At 38.1% G+C, this 13,345-nt stretch overlaps 1 protein-coding gene across 9 annotated transcripts in view; it reads left to right on the plus strand.

The window, feature by feature from the left end:
- Positions 1 to 13,345, plus strand: part of SNX14 (sorting nexin 14) — a 64,189-nt gene that overhangs the window by 14,845 nt on the left and 35,999 nt on the right. For all 9 annotated transcript variants that reach the window (XR_014227649.1, XR_014227650.1, XM_082306746.1 and 6 more), the window contains 3 exons: positions 2,461 to 2,504; positions 7,465 to 7,552; positions 11,606 to 11,690. Coding sequence is in view for 7 of the 9 variants with exons in the window: in XM_082306746.1 (XP_082162872.1) it covers positions 2,461 to 2,504; positions 7,465 to 7,552; positions 11,606 to 11,690 (217 nt within the window). In the remaining 2 variants the exon portion in view is untranslated. The remainder of the gene's footprint in view (positions 1 to 2,460; positions 2,505 to 7,464; positions 7,553 to 11,605; positions 11,691 to 13,345) is intronic.

The raw sequence follows: 13,345 nt of genomic DNA on the forward strand, positions 1-13,345 counted from the left end.
ACTGATCTCTAAAGCAGTGATTCAAGCTGAGGGACAGGCTGCAACAGGAGAAGATAATGTGGCGTATATCTTGGGGTTACAGTGAAGGAGGAGAAATCTCAAGAAAATTTCATCCTTCTCCTTCCTCATGTTTCTTTTTCTTGGCACTGCCTGATGTTTCCCCTTCCCTTCAGAAGTTTTCTTTTTGCTAATAATGGTGCAAGGACTGTAACAGTTACTTGAAACTTTTGTGTAGGTGTAAGGAGAGGTGCCAGAGCTGCAGTCCAGATAGCAGTACGTCTTGTGTATAGGGTGGTGGCAGCCCATTGATTGAACAGGGAAGGTCACCTCCCCTGCCGCCCTTCCTACTGTGACATTGAAAGCCAAGCTGAACCAGGGTGTGCCTGTGACATGGCTGCAACAGCACTGGTTCTTCCTGATTAACCCAGGTTTTCTGGCACAGAAAAGGCAACCATGGACTTGGCCTGTCAGGAACAAGTTTGATGGAAAGGGTGGAAAAGATTCTCCTGCAGAGATCCATGTAGGTGGGATATACAGGAGCTAGGAACAGGAGAGAGAAGGCCGTGAGGATACAGGTAGGACAAGGACTTCGGGAAGTGTGCTCGTTGGGGCTTCAGGAGGTGGCCGGACAATAAGCCAGGCTTTGTTGAAAGCTGTGGTGCAGGATGTGGAGAAAGGAGAATGGCTTTCACAGAAATTGCTTTTTAGGATTCTTCTTTTGCTTTCTTTATGAGTGGTGAGCATACAAGATCAACTGTCCCACTTGGAGCATAAGGGAGAGTTGGAAAAAGTGGAGGTTTGGATGAAAAAGGATGGAGGTGTGCATAAGCATAGGTTGGGTAGCTGTGCCTGTGGGAGACTCTACACTATGTCAGAAAAGAACAGGGACTGATCTGAAAAATTAGGGAAGGGCTGTTTAAGGTAAGACTACATTTTTCATAGCATTCGCCTAACAGTGGCCATGGCACTGTGCTTCACGTTGTCAATAGTACTAGTGTTTCACGTTGATACCTGATGGAACAGATCCTCCTCATGGAACAGATCCCCCTAGAATCTATACTAAGGCACATGGAGGACAGGGAGGTGATTTGGGACAGTCAGCACGGCTTCCCCAAGGGCAAGTCCTGCCTGACCAACCTAGTGGCCTTCTATGATGGAGTAACTACATCAGTGGATGAGGGAAGAGCTATGGATGTCATCTATCTGGACTTCTGAAAGGCCTTTGACACGGTCCCCCACAATATTCTCCTCTCTAAATTGGAAGGATATGGATTTAATGGGTGGACTGTTCGGTGGATAAGGAATTGGCTGGATGGTCGCATCCAGAGGGTCGTGGTCAATGGCTCAATGCCCAGATGGAGATCAGTGAGGAGTGGTGTCCCTGAGGGGTCCATTCTGGGGCCAGTGCTGTTCAATATCTTCATAAATAACATAGCAGGATCGAGTGCACCCTCAGCAGGTTTGTAGATGACACCAAGCTGAGTGGTGCAGTCAACACGCCTGAGAGACGGGATGCCACCCAGAGGGACCTGGACAGGCTGGAGAGGTGGGCCTGTGTGAACCTCATGAGGTTCAACAAGGCCAAGTGCAAGGTCCTGCACCTGGGTCGGGGCAATCCCTGGTATCAGTACAGGCTGGGGGATGAAGGGATTGATTGCAGCCCTGAGGAGAAGGACTTGGGGGTGCTGGTGGATGAAAAGCTGGACATGAGCCAGCAATGTGCTGGAGTACTGCGTCCAGCTCTGGGGTCCTCAGTACAAGAAGGACATGGACCTGTTGGAGAGGGTCCAGGGGAGGTCCACAAAAATGATCAAAGGGCTGGAACACCTCTGCTATGAGGACAGGCTGAGAGAGCTGGGGTTGTTCAGCCTGGAGAAGAGAAGGCTGCAGGAAGACCTTATTGCGGGCTTTCAGTACTTAAAGGGGGCTTATAAGAAAGATGGGGAGAGACTTTTAGTAGGGCCAGTAGCAATAGGACAAGGAGTAATGGTTTTAAACGAAAAGAGGGTAGATTCAGACTAGATACAAGGAAGAAATTTTTCATGATGAGGGTGGTGAAACACTGGAAGGGGTTGCCCAGAGAGGTGGTAGATGCCCCATCCTTGGAAACATTCAAGGCCAGGCTGGATGGGGCTCTGAGCAACCTGATCTAGTTGTAGATGTCCCTGCCAGTTGCAGGGGGGGTTGGACTAGATGACCTTTAGAGGTCCCTTCCATCCCAAAGCATTCTATGATTCTATGAAACCATCACTTTGTTGCTTTTTGCCCAAAGTACTGTTTTTTAATGCAAAATGATTGATCTCACAATAGGATCACAACAGACACATTTGTACGTTAAAGTTTTGTGATGTATGCATTATGTTCTATGAGTTTTGGAAGATGTTTGTGTTTTTAAGTCTTCTAACAAGGATTTATGGTAATCTGTTTATTTTGTAATGTGTTCATCTTTGTTCTGCACAGGTGCTTGAGTTGGTGCTGGAAAATTTCATTTATCCATGGTACAGGTATGAGCTTTACCTAAAAGTTACTATTTTTGAATGTCATAAATATCCATTGAAGTGTTTAAGAAATAGTCACCTGAAAATAAACATTTCTGTTTCTTTAATAAAATATAAAGCATACTTTTAAGTGCTGCAGTTTCTTCATTTTGTTGTCTCAGCAGAGTAGAAGAGATCTTTTAATAATTTAGGCATGATAGAGGTGGTTCTGAAATTTGTATTTCATCCTTAAAACCACTTTCAGATTATTTATTTTTATATGTTAATTTTCTAATAACTCTTACTTAGAAGTACATATGGCTTGATTAAAACCTGTGTAAAAACTCACCTCGCCTGAAATTTATTTCCAGATTAGAAGCATACTGATCTTTCATATTGCTTAAAAAAAAAAATCAGTTTACATGTTTTTAAAAACAAAAATTCCACTTTTAATTAATATGGGAAAGGTATTTTGAATCATGTTGTGGCCACCTTCTTGCAGAACATCTGGTGATTTGCTGAGTTTTAAGGCTGTGCATGGTTATGCTGAGCTGAATAGAGTAGTACTGTGTAAATAACTTTAAAATAGTGCATAAAGAAAAGGCTATGGCTAATTCTTTTCTTTTTTTTTTTTTTTTTTTTTTTGCCTTGTACCTTTAATATATTAATCAGTGCTTCAGAGTACTTTGTAAGAAGATATTAAAAATATTTTTAATTGATCACACTGGCATCAATGTGTTAAAACAAAATTTTGCCTTAATTCTGAATTTGACTTTTTTATTGGATGGAAATGTTCAGTTTTGCTAAAAGAAATTTACACTTTTTTTCTTTTACTCTGCACTGGTTTTTTTCTGTCTCTCTGGAATCTAAAATTTTATGGGCAGACTTCTTTGCCCAATTGATTTTTAATTGTGGCCAGTATCTGCATGTCTCGTATCTGTCTTTGTGTTGTGAATACTCTGAAGTATAAAACTTAACTGCTTATGGAAACAGCAGAGGGAGCTTTACCACCGTGTATTGTGAATGATCAATCGGAAAACTCAAGGTTTTTAACTTCCAAACACAGAAAACTAGAGCATGTTCCCTTAAGCTGTTTGATAAAGTAACAAATGTAAGGGAACAGTCTTCTGTATTTCATAATTTCATAATTTGAAGTTAGATAGGATTTTTTGGCTGGTGGAAGGTGTCTTCAGTGTCTTTGTTTTGGACTGACAAGGAAACTTGGATTCTACATTTTACTTACATCTCTGACACCCAACACGGTGGAAGTCTGGAATACATCATATAGTGGGGATAGTAATATGCACTGTTAGAAGTGCAGTGGAAAATATACTTGGTACGGAGTCAGCCAGCCTAGATTCTGCTACATCTTGCCCTCTGGTGAGCTGTATAGATGTTCCTGCACTGTCTTTAGTTTTACACGGCTGCACCTCTGGATTTTGAACTAGCTCCATAAATTCACACCATGCTGATCAGACCTAATAAGCTTCCCATGAACCCGAAGTACTGGGAGTTCAGTGAGCAATAGTGCAGTGGTATCTGAGTAATTCTGCAGGAAACAACTTGGTCCTGAAAGGCTTACCAGTTTCAGCTTAACAGTAGTCATGTCAGATCTGGTCTCATTCCCTCTAGACATTCAGGTGTTTCTGTGCTCTCCTCTATTTCCAGCAACAGTCGTGCAGGGAGGCTTGAACGGTGTCTGTGTGTAGCTGTTTGAGGTCTGTCTCGTAGAGCATGTTAATTCTGACTTTTCCTACTTGGGTGTACCTACACTGTTTGTATAGCTCAGCTCATCCTGGAGAAAGAACTCTTGCATTTATGAGATGTTTTTTGTGAGCTAAGAAACCTCGCTGACTCTGGGTAATTCTTCACAGAGCCAAATCAGAAGCCTTCGCATCCAGACTATCCTTATTTAGCAGAATGATTGGTAACCACCAGCAGGCAACTCAGACTTGCCAGATTACATTGGTAAAACATTTTGCTACTTTCCCTTGCAGAAAAGTCTGGGCATAATTCCTTATGATCCTTAAACTTGGATCCATTTACGGGAATGAAGATTAGTACTTAAAATCAAGTGAACTTTACTGAAATAGGTAGTTATACCTATGTACAGTTATTGTTTGGTATTTTTCATAGTATTTATACTGGTGATTTAAATATTTGCATGTTAATAATTTTTTCAACTATATGAGAAGAATAGAGCATAGTTGTAAGTAATCCAGGTTTCCAGAGTTATAAAACACTAGTCTGAGTCTATTGCTTATGCTGTACAATAAAACTATATAATATCTTGCTTATACCAACCTCATTTTAAATAGGAGACTTTAAAGTTTGAATGAGTCACTATGCTTAATGAATTTTTTTGGTCATTGATGCTACTGCAACTCCAGTTCTTTCAGATTAGACTAGAATCCAGTAATTACCACACTTTTGTAATGTATTACTGTGAAAACATTTTTCTTTGATAGTGACTAAAACCAGTGTGTTCGCATATAGAGCTGCTTCTGTTTTAAATGCAAGTAATGCAAGAAAAATTCAGGATTTTTGTTGAGTTACAAGCCATAGCTTTACAGTTTTGTCAGCTTGCAGCTTATTTTCTTCATCTTTTTGATAGGAGTTGGCCAAATTTTGTAATAATAATTGACACACAGGGGAAAAAAAAAAAATCACTTTGGTATTTGTATATGGTTTTCATTTATCAGTAGATCCCATAAGACTTTGCATGCAATAGCAGTTGGGTGTATCTCGTTTGGATGTTGGACTTAGTAACTGTTTACAATTAACAGACTGAGCCTTTTTCTTTTCGCAAATCTCTCTGTTATACTGACAGTTGTGTTTTTAAGTTTTTCCTCAAGTTCTGGGAAAATGCAGCCAATTTTAAAAATGTTTCCAAGCGAATTATTTGGACCTTCCACTGTGTCACTAGAGATTTGAGATTTTACGGGTTCTTGATGTTTTTTTCACCAGTCTTCAATCTGCTGATGATTAAAAGAATGTCTCTGCAAAGCTATGGCATGTTGTGAAAGTACGTGGCATAAAGTCACGTCCAAGTAGAATTAACCAAGATACTGGTTATCCAAGTGTCAATAAAATAACAACTTCTTGGTCCAAATTACTTCATGTATCTTGTTGTCTGTCAAATAGTAGTAATACAGCCACACAATTTGTTTGCTAATCTCTTGCTCCCCTTGACAGTGAGGGTATTTGCTAATCATTTTGCTTCCAAAATGTCAGCTGCTGATCTTAAAACAAACCAAACCTTCCCCTACAGTATTCTTATCTGCGTATGATTAGCTGTTGGAGGATGGTTGTATTCCTTATGCCAGGCTGCTTTCTTTGAGGTGCTTTTTCATGCAATTAGTTACATACTTTGACTGTCAGGTCACCAGTATTTGTACCTAGCAGTTCATCTTCCACGTGCATTTTAGTGCTATATAACCCAGGCTAACATTGCTTTAAAAAATTAGATGCTGAATAATGTAAAATGATGTTATAGACATAAATTTTTTATTTTTCAAATGTACTACTGTTGCTTGTACTGATTTTTTTTTTTTAATGCAAATAATGTTTCCATTTACTACATACACAAACCATTTATTACTGAAAACTGTGATGGGTTTTACGTATGGTCATTAGCTAAAGCAGGATGTAACTTTGTGTCGTTACTCAGCTATGATAATGCAGTTTTACCAATATCTTTAGTCATGCTCTAATGTCCATATATTCTGAAATGCTGGTAGATTTGTATTCTTTCTGTTGCATTTTGTGAAATGCGGTTACCATGGTCTCTTTTTCCACTCAGTTTAGTTGCAGTTTCTGCATCTAAGACTTGGTGTATTTCCTATTTTCATTCAGTTTCCCCAAAAAAGACATGGAATTGGATATTTTTCTTCTTGAATCAACTTGAAGTATTTTTACCATGATTTTTCACTGAAAATCATTTATTGCAGCAGATGGAAACTGGCAAGCCAGATAATAAGTTTAGATGATATTTTGACATAGTGATGTGGGAATCTGTTTAAATTCTTTATTTCTTTGTTTCCAAGTGGAAACTACATTAAATAATTTAAATTCTGTTCCAAGTGACTATAGTTTGAGGTTCTTGTTTTGTTTTCTTTGTAATTGATGGCTTCACATTTTATGCTACATCAAAAATAGATCAACTTTTCAAAAAATAAGTTCTGTCATTTGTTGGTTTCCTGTGCTATTCTTTCTTTTCCCTTCTAGGAAATGGCAGTCTCTGTTTAGACCAGAAATAGGCCCACTTTTATATTTAAAAATACTATTATTGTATTAAATGGCATCTAAGTTTTAGAACTTGTTGAAAAAATACCAGTGAAAGTTTTCTTTTGGAAGAGGCTGAGCTGAAATGCATGGGATGTACCTATTTCATTAAAAGCTGCATGAGAAACTACCAATTTTATTATAAAACTTAAACAAAAGAGGTTAACAAAGCCAGATGTGTACTAAACCAGAAGAAAATTATTTGAAATCTTGGAGTATAGAAGGTCTTGTAGTATGCAATATGGAAAATCCAATTTTGACTGGCTTAACTGGGGTATGTGCTTGCAGTACTCTTTATTCCAAAGGCTCTGCTGATATTAATTCGGTTTCACTTCATGCCACTGAACTAGGAAGCGTTTACATATGTGGAAACTAAGTTAGATTTTACTCAACAATAAAAAATTTCAAAATCATACAGACAGTATATTAGAGCAAGAATTGGTATATAAATCCAATTTACTGACATATTTCTTAAGCCGTTGTTGTGTGCACAAACATAATGGCAATGCTGCGCATTTTACTCAAATAGAAGACTGCTTAATTTGCCCACACTTGGTAGCTTTCATTTCAGTTAATATCAGTTGAAGTGTCACTGCTGAATGTTCTTATTCCAGCTTTTAGTAATGCCAAATGTGTTGTGGTTGGATTAATATAAATGTATTTTATTCTGTTTTCTTACATGACGTGCTTTACAACACTGCAGAAATATTACTGATGATGAATCCTCAGTGGATGAACTGAGAGGCACGCTGCGGTTTTTTGCATCTGTATTAGTTCGGAGAATTCACAAGGTAAGGTGACTTAAAGGTATTAGCATTTTTTTTTTTTTCCACCAGAAATAACTGATATCCATCTGTAGCGACTTCTTTAATTTTTTTAAAATAGCAATTCCAAAGTCAGTCTTACAGAGAGTATAGGCAGTTTCCATCTAAGTTTCTTCTTTGTGTTATCTGTTCCTTCCTTCTGGAACTTATCCCATTCCTGATTATAAACCATCTTTGAAGATTCATCATTGGAAGTGTTCAACATCAGGTTGGACACGGCTTTGAGCAGCCTGACCTAGTGAAAGATGTCCCTACCCATGGCAGGGGGGTAGGCTAGATGATCTTTGAAGGTCCCTTGCAACCCAACCCATTCTATGATTCTATGATTCTTGCAAATGGATGTATTTTTTACACCAGTGCAAGGCATTATTAAAACCTTAGGATGATCTTTTAGCTGTCTTCTAGTGACTTAATCCAAGTGGCAACAATTTTGAGAATTATTGAAAAAGAACTATGAGAAAATGGTTAGCAGTGTACCTGTCTCATAGCTTCTGCTTGCTTGTCTTCTTTAAATGCAGACAAAGTCCGTACATTGTCTATAAAGAATAGACACTCTCATTAAGTGAGTAACTTACTATACGAATTAAAACAGGTATGGTTCTTATATTAACGTAGTTCTTAAGAAACATTCTGAAGACCAAAGATTCAAATTTTTTATTTGCTGTGTTTAATATATTAGCACATATACTCTCTTTTCTGGGAAAGTGCTTCAAGCCTGTTTTACAGGAACTGCTTCTAAATTTCTGGCTATTCTAAGCAGAAAGAGTTGCTAACTCAGTTTCCAGATTTACTCAGCGCTGGCTCCTCTGTTGGAGCAACTACCATAAATGTGTGTCTTTTTTCCCCTCCTTAGTAACAGCAATATTTTCTGAGCTACAAGTTGTAGATGTACTCTGTCATGACTGATTAACAGCCTGATTCTGTCTTTGTTATATATCAAATCCAGATGACTTTTGTGTTTACTCTAACTCAAGCATGTTGCTTTTTAAAGTGAACATGGGGGAAGATCAGGAAATGTCTGTGTAGCGCAGACATTATATGGTGGTGCAAAAATGGAGTAAATCTTTCAAAGTGAAAATCTAGAGCAAGGTCTTAAAATTTAATTTGGAGTTGTAATACATGCAGGTGTTAGTTGCACTGTTCGTAGATCCATTGTTGATTCAGAAAATGATATCTCCTTTATTGATCGTGTAATAAGGTATTAATCAGGTTATCTCAGATCACCTCTAGCATCTTGAAGTAGAGTATCAATTTACTGTGTCTGCCTTTGACAGTAATGAAGTAAATGTAATATATTCAATTCTATGTATCTGGGTAGACAGTATGTGCAAGAAAAACTCAAGATGTGTGCAAGTATTAAGCACTGTCAGGGGAACTACAAAATAAAGGCCATGACAGAAATGCATTTCTCTTTACAAATGTTTAGATGTACTTGTATCCGTCCTACAGAATAATATTTATCTTTTCTCTGTGTGTATACTCATAGTAACAGGTGTGTGTGTTTTGTGTCTGTATGTATATTTGTAGTAACTTTGTGTTTGGAACAAAATTGAAACTTGGCATGTTCAGTCATGCAGGGAAGCATGGTGTCTCATGCTATGCTATTTTTTCAGCTCTTGCTTTTTTTTTTTCTGCTGAACAAGTGTTTCTGTGTGCACACCCACATACAGATTTAGACAACCTGAACTAGTAGCTGTGATACATATATTACTGAAAATGTTGTGCATAGAAACCAAAGTTGATATGCAAGTTGCAAATAAAATACCAGCGTTTTGTTATTTTAGGAATCCTAGGCTAAAACTTTAGTAGTTAGCTGAAAAGGGTTATGACAGAATGTTTTATAGCCTTTCAGCTCTGATACAGTGTGCTTTATAACCTCATTTGAGGAGAAATTAATCACTGATTGCAAAATAAAATATATATATATACCTTTATATATACAACTATATATTTATACCTTATACCTTTGCCAAACAGCTGTACGTTGATTTGGATTTATTATTAAATGCTTGAAAGCAATAGTCCTAGCTAATAGAGATAAATTTTTTGTAAATTCAGGAACTACTATGTGTAAGAAAAAACAGACTTTTTTTTTTTTCCTTTTTTTAGGTTATATCTTTATATTTTTTGCCAAAGAATCTACTTTTGAATTAAGACTTAAAATCACGAATTGCTTCAGTGAAAAAAATTCCTTTGTTTTCTGCTAAAGGCTGCCTGGGTGGGTTTTTTGAGGCATGGTTGTTGAACAAAGTACAAGCACTTCAGGCCAGTCAGCTCTGAAGTATAGCACGTTAAAATACTCCCTCCCTCCCTCCTTCTCTCTCTCTCTCTCTCTCTCTCATATGTCTGGATTTTCCTTGTTGTGGCTATTTCTGGGTTGGTTATGGGTTTTGAAGGGAAAGTGAAGGGTTTCCCTTTGTACGGTGTGGTGTAGATAGCCCTGCATCTGGTTGAAATTTTTGTCAAAAGTCAATAGTGTCTACTACAGTGTTGATAACAACTTGCTTGCTGTGCTCTTTGACTTACCTCTGCAGGAATAAACACTCCCCTATCGCTGTGTTCCATAGGAAACTCTTGATTTATTGAAATTACTGTTGAAATGCGAGTCCCAAAGGACAGGGTTTTCCATTGATGAGCAGAAGCTCCTACTTTCTTGCTTGTAAATAGGAGTTGACCTTCGTTTAGTTAGTTACTTTTAGGCAGTTCTAGTCAATTGTACTAGGTTGTCTGGGCTGGCCAGGTCAGGTCATAGCTGTGCACCTCAAATATTACAGGGGAGTATGCAGGAATACATGCTGTTCTCCTTGTATGAATGAATAAAAAAACAACTTTTCTCTCAGCTCTGGCCTTTGCAATCACAGTCTCCTTCCTTGTCTGGCAAGAACTTTGACGCTTCTGTTTCATTACTTAGGGGCTTTATTTGACTTAGTATTGAGGAGGGACAAACTCCATTAGGAAGAAAAAACATGCTCAGAAGTCTTAAATTTTGAACACTTGAGACTGCATGTTTCTGCTTCTCTGAGACATCATTTGCTCTTGCTTAAAATGAAGGGCATGCAAAGTGTAAATCAGTTTCTAGATAACTTTCTGTGGAAACTACTGCAGCTGATGAAGAAGAATCCCTTGAAACTGTACAGGCTGGGGACTGACTGGCTGTGGAGAGCACCTCTGCTGCAAAGGACCTGGCCCCATGGTAGACAGTAAGCTGAGTATGAGCCAGCAGTGTGTACTGGCAGGAAAGGCGGCCAACAGTATCCTGGGCTGTATGAACAGGAGCAGAGCCAGTCGATCAAGGAAAGTGATTATCTGCCTTTACTTGGGCTCTTTAGATGGCATCTAGGATACTGCATCCAGTTTTGGGCTCCCCATTACAAAAAAGACATCTATAGAGTGGAGCAAGTTCAACCAAGGGGCCATCAAGATGATTGAGGCTGGAGCATTTGACCTGTGAGCAGGATCACGTGGTATCGTTGGTGGCACTAACGGTCATCTTGACTCAGTAACTCAAATTTTCTTTTGGTTCTGCCATCACCTGAGCTGGGACATTTTTTTTCTGCATATACATAGAGAGGAGGGTTTTGCTTTGCTTTTAGTCCTTGTGGACATGATTGTTGAGGGTTAAGGTACACAAATACTAGAAGCAAAGCGTAGTTAACTTGCTTTTGTTGGTTGTCAAATCTTCGTGTAGAACTAAGCGTCATATACTGTGACTTGGAAATCAAGTTGTATTACTGTAATTATTGCAATGGAAGAATCATAATGGGAACAAGTTGACAATAAATGTGTTAACAGTATTGTTTATGGCATTTAGTGCTATTTGATGTTGTATGCTTTGCCCAGAAGAATGAGCATACTGTCAGTTCACCTACAGAATTCATGGGTTGTTTCTTAAACGTTCATTTTATGGTTAGAGTGGGGACATATAAGCAAATTAATATGTTTGATAATTGCTGTCTGTAATAAATTTTTTGGGGAAAAAAACTAGAACAATTCTGTTTTTATTTTATAACTGTTCTTTAGGTGGATATTCCAACTGTTGTAACAAAGAAAATGCTCAAGGCAGCAATGAAACACATCGAAGTGATAGCCAAGGCCAGGCAGAAAGGTAAAGACTTAATACGTTGTCAGTTGCAAAGGGCAAGCGTAAATGTTTGGTTTTGCATGTTTGTTGTTATATCTGCTAAATCTTTTCATCCTTCCTGCCTTCTCAAAAAAAAAATAAAGTGATCCTTTTGCATTTTTTTTCTGGAGGCTGCAAAGACAAGTAGGGAAAAAGTTACAGTACAAATAATCTCTCGGTTTTGATTTTCATTTCCCCATGTTGAAAATACTAAATTTCTTTCTCTTTATGGTAAACAGGAATGTGTTTTTTGTCTATTCAGAGCAATCAAGATCATTTAGTAATGCTGCTTGAAGTTTTTCCTCTCTATTCCAGATGAGCAACTATAAAAGAAAGTATTTGCATGTCTGTGCACTGTACTGCAACTGTAACTCGTATAGCTAGAATGATTTCACATCTGCACACTAACATGAGCAGTTAGTAGAGTTGTTCAATATGTTGAAAAGTTAGGTTTATGTTTATAAGCCATGGAAAAACTTTGAGCAGTAGCATATTTAATTATTATCCAAATAAAAATATCTTCACAAGCCTAATGTAAAAATTATATTAAAATTGCACATTGAAGGATTATTTGGAAAACAGAACACTTGCTGTTGGAAAATAGTTATCTTTATTTTTTTTCACTGGCTGTGTTCCACAGTGCTGTATCTACTAATGTGGTTTCGTTCAACTTTCAAGCATAGATGTTTACTTTCACTGGAGTCATGAACTTTCCTCCCTCCCCTCAAAACGTCTGCTTGATATCCATAAATACATGCCATTGGTCCTGTGAGTAGTGGGTAATGAATAACATGAATAATGACATAGTGTGATCACATTAGGTGTTTTTCATGGCACAACAACAGTTTCAAGACACTAGATTATTTTGCAGTGCTGTTTATGCCAAATTTTGTATTTCCTTTGATTTCCACTGAGTTGGAAACACTTCTCTTTAGTAGCGAAGAACTGTATTTTAAATATATGGCATTGAAAATATAGCCATTTTCTTCAATGTTTTAAAGGAAAAGACTCATTCCCTGAGGACAGATATGTGAAGTAGCAGCTAAAAATGACTTTTAGTAGTGCTTTCTAGTAAATGGTGCTAAACCAGCCACTGTAATAAATGATTCAGAGGCAGCTTTCAGGCCTTGCTTTGGTTGCTAGTTGAGCCTAGCCTCTTCTGTTTGTTTATTTTCTAAATCCTTTTTCAAATTATTGCTTTAGGGGGCATTTCCTTTTTTCGTACTCTTCTTGCCGTTATGTCTCCAAGTAATTCCTCACTTATTTGCACAGACACCTCCATGATTCATTACCTGTCCTTGCCAGAGAGTGCATGCCTTCTCTCTGCTTTTAGTGACATCAACTAGGCAGATTTATCAGGCAATATACATTCCTGCATCCCCCGTATCAGCTAATACCACTCATGGTTCTTGGTTCTGAAGGGCAAGCTAGCAGGCTTCTGTACTAAATTCAGTATGCTGGAAACAAGCTTTAACCTTCTAGTGGTAACAGGTATGTATTAGTTACCTCACCTGTGCCTGGTGAGGCAAGGCTCTTGCCATGAGGCTGTGCCGGATTGCCAGTGCAGCTAGGTGTGATTTATTACAGCTCAGTTCTTGCCTTTGAAGTGACTCGAAGGAATATAACATTGTTGCTTCTAA

The sequence above is a fragment of the Platalea leucorodia genome (genome assembly GCF_965183815.1).
Source record: "Platalea leucorodia genome assembly, chromosome: 3".
Classification (NCBI taxonomy): Eukaryota; Metazoa; Chordata; class Aves; order Pelecaniformes; family Threskiornithidae; genus Platalea; species Platalea leucorodia.